The following is a 25,041-nucleotide window of genomic DNA, read 5'->3' as shown; positions in this document are numbered from 1 at the left end:
GGGAAGGGAAGGGAAGGGAAGAGAAAAAAAGAAAAAAGAAAAGAAAAGAAAAGAAAAGAAAAGAAAAGAAAAGAAAAGAAAAGAAAAGAAAAGAAAAGAGTTTATTTCAGCTTACAGTTCCACATCATAGTCTAGCACTAAGGGAAGTCAACAGAGCCTGAATCTGGAGGCAGGAGCTAACGCATAAATACTGCTTACTGGTTTGCTGCCCCAAGGCTGCTCAGCTGGCTTTTTATATACTTATATACTCCAGGGCCCCCTTCCCAGGGGTGGCACCACCCACAATGGACTGAGTCCTCCCTAAATGATCACTGATTAATAGAATGCACCACAGGCTTGTTCATAGGCCAATCTCCTGGGGGACATTATCTTTTCAAATTATTCCAGACTAAATAAAGTTGACATAAAACCAGTCATCACAGGAATCAAAGGGTACTGAGCACCAGTGAGATTTTGAGAGTCAACAGATAATAGAGACAAGTTGAACTTCAGGAAGCAAAGATCTATAGGTAACATCAAGAGAGACAAAATTACTTTTCTTTCTAGTTATGGCCCCTAATCTAGTCTTCCAAGCACTGAAACATATAATCTTACAGGCCTCTAGTAAAACAATGTATCCATTTTAGTAAGTGCTTTATTAGCACCTATTTATTTAACATACTATCAAATGTTATGTCTTTTGAGATTTGGAACATAGGAATATAGCAATTAAATTACTTGCTTGATAAGTAGTATTAAATTCTAAGTATTATGTGACTTGGGTTTAATAAATATTATTTCCATTTTTATTGTATTAAATGAGAATATTCTCCCATTTGAGAATATCACTGATATTTATACTATGTTTTGGACATTAACCTTTCTATTTGTCTCTCAATGATATATGTTTATTTTAATCGGAACCATTTTTAAAGGTCTAGTTTAGGTGTTTATATAGTCACCAACTCTATCTATAAATGGACTCAAGCAAGGTTTAGCTTGGTATATTAATACAAATATTGATTTTATAGAGCATACGAGCTCTCAGAATTCATTTTATAGTTTTATGCCCCAGCAGATGGCAGTACAGTGTTTCTTTTCATGTTAGGAACACCAGTGGATGTCTCTACTCATCGCACATACCAGAAGCAATAATATTACTCACTGGGGGGAAAGCAAAAGACATGAGGTTAGAAAGAAGATGTGGTGTGGGAGTCTAGGTAGAGCTAGAAGGGAATTGGCAAGACAAATGATCAAAGTATATTACATACATGTATGATAATTTCAAAGAATAAATAAAGAGTAAAAGTATTGGTAAAAGTTAGAAAAAAATAAAACAAAATGTTAGAGTTAAATTTTTCAAAACCCTTTAAAGTATCACTGGTACTCTAATCGCAAACTGGAATGTTCACATTTCCACATTGTTCTGAAAAACACAATACATATTATCTTATAGGCATATAAGAATATGTCTTATTCTTAGGATTGAACTTAAAATTTCAAAGTGAATTTCTAGAAGTATCTGTATCCTGGAATGTCTCTATACCATACCCATGGAAGCCAGGCAGCTAAAGGATAAACAGACTGAGAGCTAGACAATGGACCCTCCTGGGCAGACAGGGTATGATCTAGCACCCTGGAGGGATGTGTTTGTATTGGATGCCCTAAAGAATGGCTGGGACAAAAAGAAGAGGGTTATGGAACAGAAAGAGTCAAAGGGTTTCTCCAATTTTATTACATAGTACACTTGCAAATAGACATTTTATCTTATCAAAATGTCTTTCTTTGATACATTTTCCTATGCATAATGTATAAACTTTATGAAATCCAGTGTTTTCAAATAATAGTGTTGTGAGTACATGAAGTTTCTACTACATGGCATGATAATTCCAATGTATTATCTCAAATAACTCAACCTTGTTCAAGGTATAAATTTAGGGAATTACATACTTTTCTATTGCTGTGATATGACATCATGACCAAGGCAGATCTTCATGGCACCCATAGCACTGGGGTAGTGGCTGAGAGCTTGCATCCTGCTCTTAAAATATGGGACACAGAGAGAGGCAGAGAGTGCTAACTGGGAATAGCTTTTGTATGTTACCTTGTATACTATGGCATTGTGTACAAAGAAAAAAAAAAACAGCTAATATTTACCATGTGGACCAAAGTGAAGGCAGAATTAACATATGTTTGATACATAGATTTTAAAGGTCATAACTTTTAAAAATAAATAATATACTTGCAAAAGACAATGAATATTTGCTTCCTAAAATAAAACACAGACTCTGTTTTTTTGAAAGAGATATGGGACAAGTATTCTTATGAAACAGTGATCATAATCAAAATATTGTATTGTGTACATGTAAAAACGATCAAAGAATAGATGTAGATATCATGTTTCAAACAACAACAAAAAAGAAATGTCAAAGCTGGTCCCTTAGGACACATTCTCTTCAACAGTGTCACAACTTCTAATTCTTTCTATGGAGTTCCAACAACTGAAGATGAAGTATTCAAATATATGCTCTTACAGGGGTAGAGGGTCAGTCTCACTCAAATTACCAAGAGGCTAAGTGATTAAACTATACGTTTACAGAAATAAGATGAGCAGCATCAACATTCACATTTAACATTAGTAAAACATATATATTTTAATAGAATTTAAAGTGCTTTAAACTTTTAGGAATGACTGATTCACCCAAGGAAATAAATATTTCTTTTTGCAAAATGAATTACATCAATCCATTAAGAGTCTAAACTGGCAAAAAACACAAAAGAAACATTCAGCCATTGTGTACATTGTGTGTAACTAAACCAATCAGAAATTTATTGTCCTAAATCTTACGATCTGAATCTGTTTTTAAGGCCATGTCTCAATAGAGTGCCAGCCTGGTTCACGGCCCTGTGCTCATGCTTGGAACTGTGTAGCAACTGATTTGTTTTGTGATGGAGAAGTGAACTGTCCAGATGGTTCAGATGAAGACACTGGGCTATGTGGTAAGGTGGGCAACTCCCTGCCTTTCACCCTTCTTCATCTTTTCTCCTCCCTGACAACACACACACACACACACACACACACACACACACACACACACACACTGCAGAACACACTTGCAAGCAAACACACTGCAAAACACATGTGCAAGCACACACATACACAAACTCCTGCACATGTATTACATCTCATAGCTGAAACCAGTGATTTTTCAATAACCATATGCATAACAATACAGAACCTAAAAATATATATATATATATGTATATATTATTTTTAAACTTAATTGCATAATACTTGGTGCAATTAATTTTACCCAATCCCATTTAAGAACACTGTGGGGAATTCTATGAACAGGGGTACATCATTCAGGTAAGCGGGGAATGTCACTTTTCTTCATCTCACTTTGTCTTAAACACTCTGATTGTTAGGTCCAAGCACTAATAATATGTTTTCATAATATTTTCACATTCATATAATATCACTGCCCTTACCCCTTTCTGATGGAAACAAATCAGTGAGCATTATCCACTGTTCTTCATTGCTTCTAATTTCCATCTTGCCGCTCTATAAATAATACAGTTGTAACAACCTAAGGGCTTCTGAACAAAAACCGCTGTTTTGTTCTGTGTTCTGTCTGCTCTTATTTTAATTGCATCATTAGTAAACACTTAAATAACACATTCACTACACCAAACACTAATGTAGATAATCTAAATGGAATCTCTCTCTGATTGATAGTTCACCTTAGTTTGGTTGCATTTACCAAAGCTGACCAGTAAGAATCTAGTCAAATAATGCTCTTCCACGTGCAAATCTATCACCATGTAAGTATGAATTCAGATTGTGAACAATGAAAAGAACCATTAACTTAAGGCTAACATATAACTGAAGTTTTTGAAACTTAATGAGAATCCTGAATGAAGCTTGATTTGGTGTGATGCATAATCACCTTTTTTATTTCTGCCTTTTTGAGAGACTCTCTGACTTTGAGCTCACTGTTAGGATGCCCCTGACAAAGGCTCCTGGGTGCTGGGGTAGCAGACCCACTGTGGAATATCATCAACCCTCATAAAGTTGATTGTGAACACAGCTCCTGGGTGTGCTAAGTCTGTAATTTCCTTGTCTGTGACAACTGTGTTCTCATATTCTTTGACATTAGTTAAAGATAAAGTTTTGAATAAGGAACTAATTTAGAAAAATCACCTATCCACTAGGTCCATGCTTCCTAAGACAGGTCCTGGGTCTGTTATCCAACAACAACTCAAAACAGCACTTAAAATTTTTTTTCACTGAAAATTCCCAAATCAAGTGTTCTTGGATAAATTCCAAACACACAGAATTGAACTACGTACTTTGAAATGCAGTTGTCATGTATTGGGGTAAAAAGTGCAATCTATGGAATATTTTAAATCTATTTTATATAACTATGTTATCATACAAGAGGATGGCGATTGTTGCATGTATTTATTCCTGGCATTTTCCAAAACCTTTTCCCAGATAACATGATCCAAGTGTGACATCAAGAAGAAACATTGGCAATGCTGATTTCTGTTCAAAAACAATCATCCATATCAAAATTAGATATATAGCTTTAAACCTATGTACAAATGATCCACAACCTTAAATATAGGAAGTGATATAACAACACTAGGCAAATCAAATAATTTGAAAATGTGTCTCACTTACTCTTTGGTCCTAACCAAATTTGCTTATTTACTGAATTCTTTTTCTCTTTCAAAATAAGTTGATAACAACTCATAGCAAAAAAAAATAATAATCATATGATTAATAATAGAAGGATGATAAATTGACTCCAAATAAGGTTTAAAGTAATAAATTATTTTTCTTTTTTTTTTTTTTTTTTTGGTTTTTCGNGACAGGGTTTNTCTNTGTAGCCTTGGCTGTCCTGGAACTCACTTTGTAGACCAGGCTGGCCTCGAACTCAGAAATCCGCTTGCCTCTGCCTCCCGAGTGCTGGGATTAAAGGCGTGCGCCACCACGCCTGGCATAAATTATTTTTCTAAGTCACAAGATGAGTCTCAGTATCTAAATTAAATGTCTACCTTTGCTTTAAACACATGAATTTTTTTCGGTGGCTTTATATTTATTAAAGCTTACGGTCATCCAGCTGTCAAATGACTCCTGAGTTTTGTGTGCTTATAATCTCTGTTCCCCTGTATGTACTATAAATTTAGCATTGCATTCATTTCTGAAAAATAGTTTCAAATCATTGTTTAGACAAGGTAGCAGAAAAATCAATCAAACGAACTATCTTCAGCAGCAGGTGTTTCAGAGCACAGGTGGTCTTATTCATTTTAATCAGCGGTGGTGGTGAGCCCCGAGCCCTAGACAGCCCTTCAGCACCAGCTCCAATGTTTAGCAGCAGGACAGCATCCCAAAGCCCCAATGCATCAATCCATACTCAGAGAAAAGAATGTATAAGCTAATTTAAGCGTTTTCTCTGTGAAACACTGACCTTTGCTCTCTTGCTTATTTATTGATTTTTACCCCAGCTGCAGTTTCTGATTCTAGTTGTGTTATTAATAGAGTCATATTAATGACTGCTTCTGTAACGAGTTTCTGTATTTAGTCTACGGTTATTTAGGTTTATACAACTTATAGCTGATTGTAGCTAAAATAAGATTTCTTTAAATTGTGTTCATCTTCTGCTTAGTATTGGATCAGCAAGAAAGTTTACTTTTTAGCTGACCTGTGTGGAGAAACCTACGCTGAATAGCAGCTCTTAGGCCAAGGTACTGGGCTGTTTCAAAGTTGGCAAGTGTTCTTATAACTTGCACGCTCGTACGCGTGCACACAGTATTGTTTGCTGTGTCTGAATAAATCATGTTTAATTCCTCTAACCTACAGAAATCAACACGGGAAGACAGAACTGGTAAATAGTGAGCCAGCAGAGGGAGCGCGTTGGCCAGCCCCAAGCTCAAGCCACTGAGACTATTTCCCGAATGCAGGCAACATATCTGGCTAACAGGGTGGCTGCTGTCATTTGCAGACTGACTTACGTCCCACTCAGAATTTGTTGTAGTGTTCATTTAGGAGGCTCTCAGAAGGTCACAGAATCACAATTCTAAACACTGTTTTCATTCATAGTTGAGATGTATTTGTAATTCTTTTTAAATCCTGAGGACCTATCTTGCTTCATTGTGTAAAACTGCTTTTTTCTTTTTTTTTTTTTTAAATTTTTAATATTTTTATTACATATTTTCCTCAATTACATTTCCAATGCTATCCCAAAAGTCCCCCATAGCGCCCCCCACTTCCCTACCCACCCATTCCCATTCTTTTGGCCCTGGCATTCCCCTATATTGGGGCATATAAAGTTTGCAAGTCCAATGGGCCTCTCTTTCCATTGATGGCCGACTAGGCCATCTTTTGATACATATGCAGCTAGAGACAAGAGCTCCGGGGTTCTGGTTAGTACATCATGTTGTTCCAACAATAGGGTTGCAGATCCCTTTAGCTCCTTGGGTACTTTCTCTAGCTTCTCCATTGGCAGCCCTGTGATATATCCAATAGCTGACTGTGAACATCCACTCCTGTGTTTGCTAGGCCCCGGCATCGTCTCACAAGAGACAGCTATATTTGGGTCCTTTCAGCAAAATCTTGCTAGTGTATGCAATGGTATCAGCGTTTAGAAGCTGCTTATGGGATGGATCCCTGGATATGGCAGTCTCTAAATGGTCCATCCTTTCATCACAGCTACGAACTTTGTCTCTGTAACTCCTTCCCTGGGTGTTTTGTTCCCAATTCTAAGAAGGGGCACAGTGTCCACACTTTGGTCTTCATTCTTCTTGAGTTTCATGCGTTTAGCAAATTGTATCTTATATCTTGGGTATCCTAAGTTTTGGGCTAATATCCACTTATCAGTGAATACATATTGAGAGTTCAGTTAAAACTGCTTTTTTCAAAGACATCCTGTAAAAAATAATAAACCTACTCAGGGTTTATGTTTTCTTTTTTCTTTTTTTTTGACATAATATTTTTGGTATCTTGACCATTATTATTGCAAACTGTTTAATGCTGTTGTAATTTTAAATGCCTTCGGGATATTGTGTACTTTTGTTTATTTTAGGAACTAGCAGAGTCCATTTATATCAGACTAAAATACAGATTATTTACTGGCAATAAAAATGTGAAGATTCATAGAAAACTAGACAGGCTAGATACCATGACACAAAACCCTAGCCACTTAAGATGACAATAGCCCTCTTAATTAAGTCACAGATATTTACCTGATGATTAGAGGTGCCAGATTCGTGGCTGTTTCTCTCTTAATTGGCTCTTTCATAAACTGTTCATGGGCAAGAAGATATTTGGAAACAAACACAAGTTAGTTCTAGAAATAGCTGATTAAGCAACTCATCCCCATGACTCCTTGACTGCAGGATATCTGAGGATGTACAGAGAGTCACGTGTTCCTGGACGACCAGCCAAGGGCTTCAACAAACACAGACTAATCTCAATCTTGTGTAAAATTACACATTAAATCATACAGCATGACCCTGATGATTCCTTTACTCTAGAGCTATGTCAAAAACAAATCTGAAGGACAGCTCAGTTTCATCAATCAGCATAGTAAACTGCGATGGAAAATATTTAAAGTGTTCTGTTTCCTCGTCTTTTTATTTCACCGTCTCTTCTTTTCATGCTAATACTGACATGACTTGTCAAGAACTTTGCAAAAGATGGAAATTTTTAATTTACTTTTGCTTGTTTGGTGTACATTGTCACGGGGAAATGCAGATAGAAGCCTCTAGAAAAAGAAGGCCTGCTGTGACTATTATTTATGAACAATTGGGTGGATTAATTAATCCCTTGAATTCAAAGACTACATAGAGCTAACATTACCTGACCTATTCACACAGCCACAGCTTGTGATGGAAGATTTTTGTTGACTGGAGATTCTGGGGTTTTCCAAGCTGATCATTATCCAAGGCCAGATGAATCAGGTGTTGTTTGCCGATGGATCATCCGGTAAGAGATCATCATCATGACCCGCTCTTGGGTCTGAAAATCTGCTAACATTACAGTTTTTCCCTTTCTATAGTATGTTTAAAATAATTATAGTTTCCATTAACAAACAATTGACTGTCTCAAGTTTCTCTTTCAAGCTTAACCTTAAAAACTACTCTGTACCAAGAAAAGCTATGTGTCTGAGAAATGGCAGTGGGATACTGGGATCTAAACTATTGCCTCAGAACAGATTTTAGACATCATGCTCCGACTGCATTTAGTTAGTCAAATAAACCATTTAATATTTCTCCTTTTAAAAGCATTTGCTATATTTAGAGATGAATTTACCAAATAGCATGCCCCCCCCAACCCCATGTATCAAAGTATGAGTAAATACAGTGAATTTTATTCAAATTTAGAGGACAGATTAAATAGAGATAAAATTTTCAATGTGCCAGTAAAATACTAGGAACAGTAAGTTTAACCACTTTGAAATGTATAACTGAACTTAGCATCTTGCCAGTGTTCCATAATGTGGACAGAAGAGATGGGTCCTCTATTATTATTTCTCCATTCATCAGATTCGCCATGTTCCCATAAATGTGAACAAATCTCTTTCACCTCAAATTCACACATCTATTTTGTTCAGAATCTATAACTATGGGATCAAAGTCATTATATAATACAATAATGGGCAAAACCTCTTTAGCATATATCAAGTGTCCTTTGGCATGGTTAGTTAAGAGAAAAATATGCAATGTGTGAATATTGCATTTGGAAAAGTATATATTTCCTTTAAAACATTCAGAAGCAAACAAAAATGCCCGAATACTATAGCATAGGACTCTAGTTTCTATTAACCATATTTCCACAGGAAAAAAATGCTTCACTATTTCTTTCATTATTTTAATATATTTAAAATTATTTCGTGTATTTTTGAAGTTATTTTAATTAAAATATAATTACATCACTCTCCCTTTTTCTCCATCCTATTCCTCCCATGTCCTCACTCATGACATCTCAAATGGACGCCAATTTTTCTATGATCATTATTGTCACAGAATAAAACTGAGTTTATTTTTGTTGTTTGTGTTGCTGTACAAAGGCTTACCACCCTGCATTGGATAACTAATGAGAGGTTTAAAATAGAAGAAGGGTTATTCCCCATCTCGTAGATGTACCTGTGTTTCTCTTTACTGTGAGTTAGAGCTTCTGGTCCAAAATGTAGCAAAGAACCAAATGGGATTGTTCTTCTCCTCTGTTCCCTGGTTCTTCCTCCAAAAGGCAGAGGTCAATGAGCAAACAGCTCTAAGCATGCTTCTCTTATGTTCATGTGAATTATAATGTCAAACCCACATCAGATGAAGAATTCACTATGTCTTGTCTTCAGACACCAAGGGTTTAACTAAAAGATCAGATTTTTCTTTTTCCTTATCTTTCTTTCTTTCTTCCTTTCTTTCCTTTCTTTTTATTTTTCTTTTTTCCATCTTTTAAATATTTTTTAAATATTTGTCTTCTTCAGTATGGGCTCCACCTTCCCCATTGGTCTTACTATAGATAGGTTAACTCAACATTTCTCTGAACTGCCCTAGCAGCCCCTAAATTAACTATGCAGCTACAACCATCAGCCTTGCCTCTCTCCTCCTCTTAGTCTGGGCTGGGCTCCTGTATGCCAACTCCATATTTGCCCATATCATATTCCTGCAGTGAACAAGCAAATCTGAGCAAATATCCATATCCACATACTGAGCCATATCGACATGCTGAGCTATATCCACATACTGAGCCATATCCACATAGTGAGCCATATCCATATACTGAGCCATATACACATACTTTTGCAGCCTTCTAAATTTATTACTGCAACATAATAACCCCATTAAGCTAAACATTTGCAATCCACCCATCTGCTTTCTGCTATGAACTATTACTGAAAGTTATCCTGACAGTGTTCAATTTGTGACCATGGAAGAATGTATATAAATATTAGAGAATACAAGAATTAGTCAACAAGTTGGACTTTGAATCACAAATTTCTGATAAACAAGACAGCAAATATGTATCTAATATTATCACTAATATAATAAGATTATAGGCAACATAATCCACATAAATTAGGAATCAGAATTGTTTAAATGTTCACTGTTTGCAGATTCTATGTCATCAGTAACAAAATACTAATGGTAATTTTACATAAGTAAAAACATTATTTTTCACAAATAATGAAAAGAAAACAGATAAAATAGAATAGACATGTAGACATGTATTGTCACTGCTCTTGACAATAATTTCTTAGGTATGACATAGCACAAGCAATGCTAGCAAATGGGTAAATAAAAATCACCTTCAAATTAACAACTTCCAAAAAGCAAAGGAAACATTAAAATTGTAGAAACACAGATAAATTCTTTTCTAATAATCTACAATTCTAGTGAATAAACATCTAAAATCATAAAGAATTTCTACAGTAACACCTTAGAAAATAATAACAATCTGAATAAAAGTGAAAAAGGCTGGGGCAGTTAAGCACATTTTCTATTCCTTCCACAAACCTGGGTCTGGGTCCCAGAATGGACAAGGCACCTTACAACCATCTGTAACTCCAGTTCCCAGGCACTAGGCTCACAGGTGAGTACGCAGGCAAAACATCCATACACATAAAAGGGTTTTCAATTGCATTAATGTGTGTCTTCATGACATTTACCAAAAGAAAGTGGATAAAAGGGTTAATTAAACATCAACCCAATGAGATAGAAATGGACAAGTATATGACAAAATTTAAATGTTCCAAGTAAAAAAAATGACCACCACTAAGAGCATTTACCAAAAGCAGATGGTAAGACCTCTGTATAAAATAACAAAATAAGTGTTAGCATAAAGGGGGAAATGGGAACTTTTGTTTATTAGTAGTAGAACTATAATGTGGTGAGTGGTGCCTCTGGTATAGAAATACTGTAGAGTTTATTTTTTAACCTGTGATCCAGTTCAGATTATTAATACAAAACGTTAGAATCAGGATCTCAAGAGACACTGTAATTTCCTGAACATATCAGCAGTTCCCACAATGGTCTGTATGTGGAATGCAAATATTGTAGAACATCTTTATTCAGCATAGAAAATGGTTGCCCATCACTTCTTCATGATTGCAACTTGAGAGTTAAATATGAGATATGCTAGAAATAAGGGAACCATGCAAGAAAAATCCTGCTTAATTCCAATTAAATGACTTACTTAAAATGGCTAAAGTCCTAGAATAATGTTACTGGTCTGAAAGGGGCAGAACATTGGAAGGAATTTGTTTCCTAGATGCTGAATTTCAGCTGTGCTAGATGAAAAAGTCCTAAGTGTGTATGTTCTGATAGTAGTCAACAAGAGTGTATTTTGTGGTTAAATTAGTAGGATGGCTTATCCAATCTGTTTTGTATCACAAGAATCGAAAATACAAATTGCAGAATCATTGAGATTTATCACAACTGAAGAACTTTTATCTTTTTTTAATTTAGTGTAAACCAAGGACTTTCCATTAGAATGAACTTTGGATCTTTTATTCCACATTATACAGATGTGTTAGATATCTATGAAGGTATAGGACCTAGCAAAATTTTAAGAGGTAAGTTAAAACAAATGAGGAATTGATTATCAGAATTAAAATAAATGGGCAGCTTCGTGAGTGGTAATGTTTCTCTTTGATTGTTTGATGAGAATATTAACTTGATATTTAGTTTACTAAAAGAAATATGTCCTTCCCTGTCAAAATTAGGACATGAATGCTGTACCTTGTCTTCTTGGAGTAAAAGTAGATTTTAAAAAGTCATGTAAATTAGTGTATCTGTAAATATGTTATTTGTTCTTTAAATGTTGATGCCCTGTCCCTAAATATTACATTCTCTTTATTCACAATACTAAGCAGGTTACAAACTCAGAATCTCTTATCATATTTTCAAGCATGTCCTCAGTTTTTCTTGAAATTAAAAATAATAATAATAATAATAATAATAATAAAATGAGTGGCATAGGACCTTCCGTAGGAGGGATCTCAGTAACAAAGATGTGTAAATGATGTCATTGTGTCAGAACAATTTGTCATTAGAGCAGAAGCAGAGATAGAGTCCTGAAAAAGTAGGAAATCAACTCGTGGTCTACACCAGACCTATGAACTTCGTTTCTCTTGGTCTAAATTGCAAACCCCTGTTATCACATAGAGTGAAAATAGAGGGAAAATTCCATATGGAAATTAAATATATATAGTAGCTGGATGCAAAATATATATAGTAGCCAGCTTTCCTCATAATTGAGGGAAAATAGAGAAGAAAGAGTTTCTAATAATTCCTGGTAGTCAGCATAATGATTTTACTTTTGATTTATATGAATGATGAAAATGATTCTGAAATACTTAAATGGTTTTGGTTGATTTCTTAATGATGTGTACCTAAGCATATCCCAAAGATACATATATTGAAGCATATTATTGATCTACTATTGCATTAGATAATCTGTATAAACTTTCCTTTTTTATTTTATTTATTTATTATTAGATATTTTCTTTATATACATTTCAAATGCTATCCCAAAAGTTCCATATACCCTCCTTCCACCCTGTTCCCCTACCCACCCACTCCCGTTTTTTGGTCCTGGCATTCCCCTGTACTGGGGCATATAAAGTTTGCAATACAAAGGGGCCTCTTTTCCCTGTAATGGCCGTCTAGGTCATCTTCTGCTTCATATGCAGCTAGAGATATGAGCTCTGGGGGTACTGATTAGTTCATATTGTTCTCTAGCTTCTCCATTGGGGGCCCTGTGTTCCATCTTATAGATGACTGTGAGCATCCACTTCTGTATTTGCCAGGCACTGGCATAGCCTCATACGAGACAGCTTTAACAGGGTCCCTTCAGCAAAATCTTGCTGGCATATGCAATAGTGTCTGGGTTTGGTGGCTGATTATGGGATGGATCCCTGGGTGGGGTAGTCTCTGGATAGTCCATCCTTTCGTCTTAGCTCCACACTTTGTCACTGTAAGTCCTTTCATGAGTCTTTTGTTCCCTATTCTAAGGAGGAATGAAGTATTCACCCTTTGGTCTTCCCTCTTCTTGATTTTCTTGTGTTTCGAAATTGTATCTTGGGTGTTCTATGTTTCTGGGCTAATATACAACCACTCTGGAAGTCAGTGTGGAGGTTCCTCAGAAAATTGGACATAATACTACCAGAAGACCCAGCAATTCCTCTCCTGGGCATATACCCAGAAGAAGTGCCAACTGGTAATAAGAACACATGCTCCACTATGTTCATAGCAGCCTTATTTATAATAGCCAGAAGCTGGAAAAAAACCAGATGTCCCTTAACAGAAGAATGGATACAGAAAATGTGGTACATTTACACAATAGAATACTACTCATCTATTAAAAGCAATGGATTTATGAAATTCCTAGACAAGTGGATATATCTGGAGGATATCATCCTTAGTGAGGTAACCCAATCACAAAAGAAGTCATTAGATATGCATAATGATAAGTGGATATTAGCTGTATAAACTTTCTAATTTAACATTGTCAATAAGCTTGAAAAATGCATGTTACTAAAGAATATAGTCACATAAAGGGGAGCAATCTAAGTTCAGAGAGGGTTAGAGGCAGAAGTCATCTAGTAGCTTTTGACCTTTAAATATTGTGAAGTTGCACTCTGTGTTTGTTCTTAAAGCCCAAGCCAGCCATCATAATGAGAATGCCTACAACACCTGAGATCACATGCTCACATTTCACTTCATCAAATACAACGATCAGCTGATAGGCTCTTTCTGTAGCTTAAGACTGCAGTTTTCAAAATAAAGATAGAAAAAACACAGATGGTTAAATATGGTGACCCAATTAAGTATCAAGAAAGTCCAATATGTCATCAGTATATATTTGCTAGAATCGCCACTAACAGTGTATAAATCAGTGTTTCAGTCTTCTCAATAAATGCATTCCAATTGGTATAAACTATAGAAAAATATATCATGCTGATGATAAAATACATTTTCTGCCGGGCGTGTTGGCACATGCCTTTAATCCCAGCACTTGGGAGGCTGAGGCAGGCAGATTTCTAAATTCGAGGCCAGCCTGGTCTACAGAGTGAGTTCCAGGACAGCCAGTGCTACTCAGAGAAACCCTGTCTCAAAACAAACAAACAAACAAACAAACATATTTTTCTATAGATGCACAGTTTTCATCTTCTTTAACGCTTAACTATTATTTTAAAATGTATTTCAATTAAACAATGAGCAAACTTTGAAATAGTTAGGTATGCTGATGTCAATAATACAATAATAATAATAATAATACACAAATGTTTCAAATTAAAGCTATATCAATCTTAAAAGAAAAAATGATGTCATTTAAAATGAAAACACTCACTTTTAACACCAACAATGCTGCTAATATTTACCATATATACAGAATTATAAAATCTCAGATTTCTTTGTTTGTTTTCTTTATTGGATATTTTACTATTTACATTTCAAATGATATCCTTTTCCCAATCCTCTCCCCCCCCCCCCAGAAAACCCTTATCCCACTAAACCACCTCCTGCTTCTATGAGGGTGTACCCCCATCCACCCACCCACTCCTGCCTCCGTTTCCTCCCATTCCCCTACACTGGAGCATCAAGCCTTCATGGGACCAAGGGCCTCTCCTCCCATTGATGCCCAACAAGGGCATTCTCTGCTACATATGCAGCTGGAGCCATGGATTCCTCCATGTGTACTCCTTGGTTGGTGGTTTAGACCCTGAGAATTCTGGTTGGTGGATATTGCTGTTCTTCCTATGAGGTTGCAAAATCCTTCACCTCCTTCAGTCCTTTAACTCCTCCATTGGGGACCTTATGTTCAGTCCAATGGTTGGCTGTGAGCATCCACCTCTGTATTTGTCTGGCACTGGCAGAGCCTTTCAGGAGACAGCCATATCAGGCTCCTGTCAGCATGCACTTCTTGGCATCCACAATAGTATCTGGGTTTGGGAACTTTATATGGGATGGATCTCCAGGTCGGGCAGTCTCTGGATGGCCTTTACTTCAGTCTCTGCTCCACACTTTGCCTCAGTATTTTCTCCCATTAGCATTTTGTTATCACTTTAAAGGAGGGCGAAAGCACCCACACTTTGGTTTTCCTTCTTCTTGAGTTTCATGTGGTCTATGAATTTTATCTTGGGTATTTCCAGCTTAGGGCTAATATCCACTTATCAGTGACAGCATAGCATGTGTGTTTTGTGATTAGGTTACCTCCCTCAGGATGATATTTTCTAGTTCCATCCATTTGCCTAAGAACTTAATGAAATCATTGTTTTTCATCGCTTACTAGTAAGCCATTGTGTAAATGTACCACTTTTCTGTATCCATTCCTCTGTTGAGTTCTTTCCAGCTTCTATCTATTATAAATGTAGTGGAGCATGTGTCCTTGTTATATGTTGGAGAATCATCTGTATATATGCCGAATAGTGGTATAGCTGGGTTCTCAGGTAATACTGTGTTCAATTTTCTAAGGAACCACCAGACTGATTTCCAGAGAGGTTGTACAAGCTTGCAATCTCACCAACAATGGAGGAGTGTTCCTCTTTCGTCACATCCTCACCAGCATCTTCTCTCACCTGAGTTTTTGATCTTAGTCATTCTGACTGGTATGAGTTAGAATCTCAGGATTGTTTTGATTTGCATTTTTCTGATGACTAGAGATGTTGAACAACATTTCTTTAGGGGTTTCATGACCATTGGAGTTTTCTCATTTGAGAATTCTTTGTTTATCTCCATACCCCATTTTTAATAGTTTTATTTGATTATCTGCGGTCTAATTTCTGGAGTTCTTTGTATATATTGGATATTAGCCCTCTATCAGACAGATGTAGAATTGGTAAAGATCTTTTCCGAATATGTTGGTTGCCATTTTGTCCTATTGACAGTGTTTTTTGCCTTATAGAAGCTTTGCAATTTTATGATGTCCCATTTGTCAATTCTTGATCTTAGAGCATCAGTTATTGGTGTTCAGTTCAGGAAATTTTCCCCTGTGTCCATGTGTTCAATGCTCTTCCCCACTTTCTCCTCTATAAGTTTCAGTGTATCTGGTTTTATGTGGAGGTCCTTGATCCACTTGGACTTGAGCTTTGTACAAGGAGAGAGTGGGTTGATTTGCATTTTTCTACATGATGACTGCCAGTTGAACCAGCACCATTTGTTTAAAATGCTGTCTTTTTTCCAGTGGATGGTTTTAGCTCTTTTGGCAAATATCAAGTGACCATATGTGTGTGTATGGATTCATTTCTGGGACTTCAATTCTATTCCATTGATCTTCCTGCCTGTACCAATACCATACAGTTTTTAATCACTATTGCTCTGTAATACAGCTTGAGGTCAGGCATAGTGATTCCCCCACAGGCTCTTTTGTTAAGAAAAGTATTTGCTATCCTGGGTTTTTTGTTATTCCAAATGAATTTTCAAATTGCTCTTTCTAACACTATGAAGAATTTATTTGAAATTTTGATGGGGATTGCATTAAATCTATAGATTGCTTTCTGCAGGATAGCCATTTTTACTATATTAATCCTGCCAATTCATGAGCATGGGAGTTCTTTCCATCTTCTGAAATATTCTTCAATTTCTTTCTTCAGAGACTTGAAGTTCTTATCATACAGATCTTTCACTTGCTTAGTTAGAGTCACCACCAACGTATTTTATATCATTTGTGACTATTGTGAAGGGTGTTGTTTCCTTAATTTCTTTCTCATCCTGTTTATCCTTTGAGTAGAGGAAGGCTACTGATTTATTTGAGTTAATTTTATATCCAGCCACTTTGCTGAAGTTGTTTATCAGGTTTAGGAGTTCTCTTGTGGGATTTTTGGAGTCGCTTAAGTATACTGTCATATAATCTATAAATAGTGGTATTTTTCACTTCTTCCTTCCCAATTTGTATCCCTTTGATATTCTTTTGCTGTGTAATTGCTCTGGCTAGGACTTCAAGTATTTTATTGAATAGGTAGGAAAGACTGGTCAGCCTTGACCAGTACTTAATTTTAGTGGAATTGCTTCAAGTTTCTCTCCATTTAGTTTGGTGTTGGCTACTGGTTTGCTGTATATTTCTTTAACTATGTTTCAGTATGGGCCTTGAATGCCTGATCTTTCCAAGACTTTTATCATGAATGGGTGTTGAGTTTTGGTCAAATGCTTTCTCAGCATGTAGTAAGATTATCATGTGTTTTTTTTCCTTTGAGTTTGTTTATATAATGCATTGTGTTGATGAATTTCCATATATTGAACCATCCCTGCATTCCTGGTGTAAAGCCTACTTGATTATGATGGATGATTTCATGTGTTCTTAGATTCAGTTTGCAAGAATTTTACTGCATATTTTTGCATCGATATTCATAAGGAAAATTGGTCTGATGTTCTCTTTCTTTGTTGGGTCTTTGTGTGGATTGGGTATAAGCATAATTGTGGCTTCATTGAATGAATTAGGTAGTGTTCCTTTTGTTTCTATTTTGTGCAATAGTTTGAAGAGAATTGTTATTAGGTCTTCTTTGAAGATCTGGTAGAATTCTGTACTAAAACTGTCTGGTCCTAGGCTTTTATTCATTGGAGACTTTTAATGACTGCTGCTATTTCTTTAGCGGTTATGGGACTGTTTAGATCATTTATCTGATCCTGATTTAACTTGGATACTTGGTATCTGCCTAGAAAATTGTCCTTTTCATCCAGATTTTCCAGTTTTGTTGAGTACAGTCTTTTGTAATAGGATCTGATAATTTTTTTTTAATTTCCTCAGTTTCTGTTGTTATGTCTCCCCTTTCATTTCTGATTTTGTTAATTTGGATACTGTCTCTTGTGCCCTCTGGTAAGTCTAGCTAAGGGTTTATCTATTTTGTTGATTTTCTCAAAGAACCAGATCCTCATTTGGTTGATTCTTTGTATAGTTCTTTTTGTTTCCACTTGGTTGATTTCAGCCCAGAGTTTGATTTTTTTCCTGCCATCTACTGCTCTTGGGTGTACTTGCTTCTTTATAATCTACAGCTTTCAAGTGTTACTCAAGATTTGTTTATTTAAACAAACTAAAAGCCTAATATTCTGATACTATGATAATACACTACAAAATCAGGATATCAGCAGTATAATCTTCACTGTACATTTTTATGAAATCACAGCTAATAACTATTTCAATTTATAAGCATATGTTTTCAAAACTGTTTTTACATCTTTTGTTTGAGAGATGTTCACTAGATATCTTTCATTGAATTCTAATTTAAAATGTATAGCTGAAATGCTATTATTATTTTATCATTTTGGAAAATTGATGAATTTCTTACTTAAACCTGGATAAAATATCTAAAGAAATTATAAGAAAATAAAATAATCCAATATTACAAAAATAATTGTTATTTCATTGTTAAGGTAGTCAAAATATATAATTTACAGGATTATTCATTAGTAATATTTACATAATGCTTCTAAATAATTGCCAGAATTAGGTCAAAGTCTTGCTCTTTAGGTTATACTCATTAATAATCTTAATTCAGTGACTTTAGTAAATATCAATGTTAAGTATTATAGGATGTCCTGTGAGCAGTGGAGTCCTTTCTATTACTGCCTAAAATAATATTTTTCTAAGATATTATGGTTACCCTAGTACTTTGTATATGCTGGGTAAAGGACATTATTAGATCAATATCCTCAGTTTTGTTGGTTAATTTTTTTGAAAGAGTTTTACAAAGTTTCCCAGGCTAGTTGTATTTACCTTGTACCATCAGCATGCCTTGAACTTGCAATCCTCCTGCCTCAGTCACCTGAATAACTATGCATCTGGGAAGATAGTTTTGGGTCTCCTAACCTTGCAACAAATGCATGCTTTGCCAAAAAAATTAATAATAATAAAATAAAAAATAAAAAAGCACATGAAAACTTGTTTCTAAAGGCTATACATAGCCTGATATTATGTTTTTGAAATCTTTTTTTTTATTCTAAAGGCTTAGCAAATTCTATTCCCATAGACAGAACAGTTCATAGTGCATGCCCAATACTGTAGCTTGATATCACATACATATATAGACTATGCTTAAGTGTGCATAGGTATACCCGAGGAGCTGCAAACAAGACTGTAGAGTTTCCTGAAATGACGTATTGTTATATTGTAATAAAAGCAAACATAAAGCACATAAATAATTAAACAACATGTTGCAAGTATGTTCACAAAAAAGCAGCTTCCATAAGCTTTGGGCTTTCATTGACACACTTTAGTCTACACTCAGAAGTAGCCATTGACTCCTTTTCTTGACGGTGATAATTTATATGTAAAAGTTCATCACTAATTTAAAGAATTGTTTCAGTCTGAAGCTGACAAAATAAACCACCTCATTAGTGTGCTTGGAAAATTTAGGAATTCTTTCTTGATTATTCCCATCATTTACCACATCAAATAATTCCAGTTGTCTATTGTGTTGACTCAAATGTCTACATTTTTCTAAGGATGTATATAGTTACTTCTCCAGGTCATCAACACATAGCCCCATACTCAATTCTCAGTGGCCACTCAAAGCAACACGTTGGTCATCTTTGAGGTCTTTCTATTATAAACTGATGTTCCAGTAATACCAATATTTTTCTTGTCTAAGTAAAAGAATATAAATATCTTTTATAGCACCTGTTGAAACCTACTCTCTAGAATGTCTGCCATTTCTGTCCTTTGCCCTCTTTCTAAACACCTTGCCTTCTTTTTTCACTAACATTATTCCCTAGAGTTAATGGTGTTAGAAAACAAATTATTAGTTGATCAATGATACCTATGCAATTTTATGTAAATTAATATCCACATATGTGTAAATTTTGAAAAAAAATCTTGCTGAGAATTATGCTATTGGTTATAATGTAATATTAGGAAAAAATCCATCTTTTAAAATTATAAAGTGATTTTTATAGAAATCATAATATATTGTAGGAATATTAAATAGCTATTTAGTCATATTTTAATCCTTGTGCTCAATCACAAACTAAAATGTGCTCAGTACCTGTCCAAGTGAGGAAGGCACGCAAAACATTAAATCATAACCATTGCTTTTCGTCCATTAGAGAAAAGAGGAACAAAAAGAACTGGAGAGAGACATGAGTGAGACTAAACTGAACACTGTCTACAGAATCTCAACCTTAAAAACTTAGCCCTCTGGATCCCTCTTCGGTGCAGAGCGTACCATATGGCACTGTGGTTCTGATTTGATATGTGGTCAAAAGAATTTTTCCAGTATCATTATTGCTTCATGAAATCTCTACATATAGACATCCTATACATTGCCCAGGGAGACTGCTTGTATATCAAAAGCAGGTTCATGAGCCATATGACCTAAACTCTAGAACTATTTACAGTCGATCCCTGACCTTTGCAAATGGGGGGCCTGATACACTGTATAATGCACTGGGGTCCCTGCTCTCATTTGATCCACCCAGAAGCCACTCTATGTGGGATTTTAATATACACAAATGAACACAGTGGTAGAAGGAGACATAGCCTAACATCAAGCTTCTAGCGTATTCATGTCTCTTAAATCAGTGCACAAGATTTTCAATATGAGACCCATGATGGTGATAATCCACATACACTGCTAGGAAGAGTCAAATAGACCATGCAAGCCTTCATGAGCAAAGGGTGATTGAGAGACACATTATGGATGGGAACCTTTAAAAATGGCTCATGATATTTCTACTGGGGTTTGTGAAAACTGTCATGTCAGTGTGACATTCTACTAATTTGGAAGAAGTACATATTTTTTTCAGTATTTCATGAAGTGTCACTTTGAAAGAAAATTAATAGCACTGTGTCCTCCATCTGAAGTTTGACACTTTTCAAAGGCCTGAATTTGATACTCAATCCAGATGGCCCATCTAAAATGTGTGCTTCTGCATACTTAAACATTACACGTTTAATATTTGGACTTTTTTCCTATAGAACTCAATTCTGAATCTCCTGAGATATTAGTTCCTTTAATGATACACATGGTAAGCTACACACTGTTGTAAAAGCATTTCATATAATGACAATTTTATAAATTATGGGAGTTCCTTTTGTTTTACAAGCAAATTTTGGAGAATCAAAAGCAGAAAAAATACTGCCAAGGTAGCAGAGTTAAGGCAGAATAATAATATAATCAATATATTCAGTAGGAGCAATTTTTATATTATCTATTATTAGTTTGAGATTCTATTGTTATATGGATAAACCGGACAAAATTACACAATTTACTTTGGTACTATGATGCTACTCTATCTCTCATTGCTATGATATGGGACACAAGTTATCCTTTAGTCCTCTAACTGCCCAACTTTGTTGTGTTAGAGGAGTAGGATGTAAAGTACTCCATCTTTTTCTTTTATGTGTAATTATAGAATATGCTTATAATAATTTCTAAACATTTTCTTTTATAGGCTCTTTTTGGGAAACTGATCCTGGAACAATTCGAATTTTTTCCAACCTAGTTACTGTCACCTTTCTGATAAAATCAGATGAATATGATTACATTGGCTTTAATGCAACATACAGCACTTTCAACAACAGTGAACTTAACAGTAAGTACTTTCTACTGTTTAGTCTTTGACTCCACTGTTTAGGCTGACTCTCTGGTTACTGTAGTATCTTTATCAGCAACACAATCTAATTTTCTCACTATGTGAGTTCTTTCCTAGCCCTTAACTGTCTTAGATAATGAGAAACAAATGACAAATTAAAAGTTACTGTTATTTTTCAAAGGAATTGCATGATCAGCTTTAGAAAAACCATGAGGAAACACCCTCTTATAGGCAAAGGGGAGGGAATAGGAAGGGGCATTTGCAGAGGGAAGCCCAGGAAGGGGGGCAATATTTGAAATGTAAATAAATAAAATAGCCAATAAAAAAGAAAAGAAAAAACAAAGAAGAAAAATCACTTCAATGTAACAATTAAATGAAAAATTTTTATTCAGTAAGCATTACATGTGAAAGTAGATTAATACAAAGTAATCCCAAGAAATTTCAGCAAGAAGTTGGTTTGATTGAACTACCGAACTTAGTTTTAGGGCAGAGAAACTGACAGGACAAAGTTTATATGGGTAAACAGTGCAATCAACATGGACGAAGGAAGAACTATAAGTTTGCACAGTTAAAGCCCAATGTACAATAATTTGTCATGCTTGAGACATATAGGTACCTTAAAATAAATAAAGTGGATCAGAGTTAACATTAATAAAAACAATAACTTGATTTATTGCAAGCAATCACAAGCGCTATATACTTGGAATGTTTTCTATGTAATATATTGCTAAGGTTAAATACTAAATTTGAGAGTTTTTTTTTTCTAATTCACAGATTATGAGAAAATCAACTGTACATTTGATGATGGATTTTGCTTCTGGACCCAGGATCTTGATGATGATAATGAGTGGGAAAGAATCCAAGCGACCACGTTTCCTTGCTACACTGGTCCACGTTTTGACCACACATATGGGAATGGTTCAGGTGTGATTTATATTTGTTCATTAAGCAAAACAGAAAAAGCATTCGGTACTATTATATTTAAATATAGCTATGTTAAGTAAAAATATGTTATTGTTTCTATTATAAACTAATATATATACACATATATGTAGGCAATCAAATATCTAAGTAAAAGTGAATGGGTTTTAAAATATATTATTTTATCCTTTTTACCCCGATGTGATGGTAAGAGTAATGAAAGCTCATTAAAGATAAGGAAATTAGCTTATAACCATAGCTTTGAAATGATTCATTAGTAAGTGGACTCAGATAAAATAATTAAATTTTTTGACCATTAGTTTGTTTTACCTTAATTTCATTTTTCAGTTGTTCATCATAAGCACACAGAAATATAATCTAGTTTAATATATTGGTCCAAGACCCATAAGTGTTATGAACTTGTTCATTGGTTCAGATAGTATTATTTTTAAAAATAACTTCGAATTTGTGAATGTAAAAATTCTATCAGGAAAAAAATGCAGACTGTCTTCAGATAACTATGCATAAGAGTGACTTGAGAGCATTTATTGCAAGAGAAAGCTGTGGCATGGAAAGTTAGCTTCCTGTAAATGAGATGCTAGACTCCATGTAGAAAAGCCATCACTGAAAACAATACAGTTTAAGTAAGTAGGAAAGTGTGGGAAAATTAGGGGTAAGTAATTGTCCTGGTAAGATACTACTGAAAAACTTGAAGTAACTAATTTGTAACACTAATAAACCCAGTGAATAAGGGTTGCAAACTTAGTAAAAATATGTACTGTAAATGTCAATAGAAATCACAATCACAACAGAATGAAAATCTGTATGTGCATGTGTATTTGTGTGTATGTTTATGTGTGCATGTTCGTGTATACATGTGTACATGTGTATGTATGTACATGTATGTATGTGTGTATGTATATATGTTCATATATGTATGTGTGTATGTATATATGTATATGTATGTTTATATTTATGTGTATATGTGTGTATGCATATATGTATGTGTGTGTATGTATATATACATATGTCTGTGTTTGTAGAGACATATATAGAAACAAATCCATTCTTTAAAATGACCTGTCATGTCACTGATAAAAGTGCAGTGACTATAGCTTCATGCTGACCACACTGTGTTCAAGTCCTGAGGTTACAACTCACATGTCAGTTTCCACACAAGTGTGAGACTTCAGAGTTGAACCCACACTTTCCCTCAGACACTGTTTGCTGCCTTAGTGGTTTCTTTTGCCACATAATTCTTTCCAGTGACAAGAACATAGTGACTTTTATGTTAATCTAACCAACATGTAAGGTCATTTTGAATGTACGAATGTATGTGTACCTACATTTGTTTGACTCAGTTACCATGTCTGAATGATTTATCAGGTGAAACAAATTATAGCACTAATAGTCTAAGTGCCTGTATTGCATAACTTCTTCTTAATGATCATTTGTGTCACAAAGGCCAGTAATTTCCTTTTTATGACCCGAAGAGTAAATAGTTAACTTAAAGTGAACTGTGACTGACATATGACTTAAAGAAAACTGAAAAGCTAAGTGCTTTTCAACATTGAAGCATGTTTAACTCTGGTTCTTTAAACAGAAACATCTCAGTAATAGATAAATATGTTTAATCTCTATGCTTTGATTATCTGTTTTACTAACATGACCATAGTTAATGTATTTTCATAGAAGTAGAATACATAGCCCCCTTTTATGTATTCTTATAAATATTGTAAACATTTTAGCCCCTAAGTCCTGTACAAGATACTTGTACAAGGAATTGGCTTAAAGTTCAGCTCAGAGAAGTGTTAAGGCTCATGGCAACCCATAGAACTAGCACAGTTTATAACAAGGCAAGTCAGTGGACGAGACACCAGAACCCAGGTACCCACTGACCTAGAGAAGTTCCCAAATCAGAGAGCAGAGGTTGTGCGAAGTTAGACTGTGAATGAAAGCAAAAGCAATCCAGTTGCATAGTTTATCTATGAATTAAAATACACACACAAATATGTATACATATATAGTATATATATATATATATATATATATATACTAGTTTTATAGATCAGAAGTTCTACTAAAATTAAAAAATAAGCAGTTTACATGCAGAGTAATTTTGTATGATAAATGTGCATGAAGAACCTAGGAAAATAAAAAGCTTTGAAAGTAGAAATGGGAAAGAAATTATCCATTAAAACAAGGCAATCACATTAGATGTCACTGAAGAAGAGACATGAATCAGATTTCTAAGGGATCACAGGAGCCAGCCCTACCTACACTAGACAAAGGGAGCAAAGATAGCTAAGAGAACAGAAGGTAACATTGGCCCCCTTTGAGGAAAAGCCATTAGGCCCACCAGGCTGGAGTACAGGAGGATAAGCAGTGTAGCATATCTGACCATGGATGCTCTATGGTTGTGGCATGTATGCTGAGGATTAGAAGGAATTGGCTTAAAGTTCAGCTCAGAGAAGTGTTAGGGCTCATGGCAACCCATAGAACTAGCACAGTTTATAACAAGGCAAGTCAGTGGATGAGAAACCAGAACCCAGGTACCCACTGACCTAGAGAAGTTCCCAAATCAGAGAGCAGAGGTTGTGCTAA

At 35.1% G+C, this 25,041-nt stretch overlaps 1 protein-coding gene across 2 annotated transcripts in view; it reads left to right on the top strand.

The window, feature by feature from the left end:
• The window catches only part of Tmprss15 (transmembrane serine protease 15), a 116,553-nt gene that overhangs the window by 26,107 nt on the left and 65,405 nt on the right, over nt 1-25,041 (top strand). For both annotated transcript variants that reach the window (XM_021185182.1, XM_021185181.1), the window contains 5 exons: nt 2,848-2,979; nt 7,864-7,972; nt 11,455-11,561; nt 21,376-21,516; nt 22,291-22,440. In XM_021185182.1, the coding sequence (XP_021040841.1) occupies nt 2,848-2,979; nt 7,864-7,972; nt 11,455-11,561; nt 21,376-21,516; nt 22,291-22,440 (639 nt within the window). The remainder of the gene's footprint in view (nt 1-2,847; nt 2,980-7,863; nt 7,973-11,454; nt 11,562-21,375; nt 21,517-22,290; nt 22,441-25,041) is intronic.

This window comes from Mus caroli, chromosome 16 (genome assembly GCF_900094665.2).
Source record: "Mus caroli chromosome 16, CAROLI_EIJ_v1.1, whole genome shotgun sequence".
NCBI lineage: Eukaryota > Metazoa > Chordata > Mammalia > Rodentia > Muridae > Mus > Mus caroli.
The sequence above is the reverse complement of the archived record's forward strand: the minus strand, read 5'-3'. Positions and strand labels throughout refer to the sequence as shown.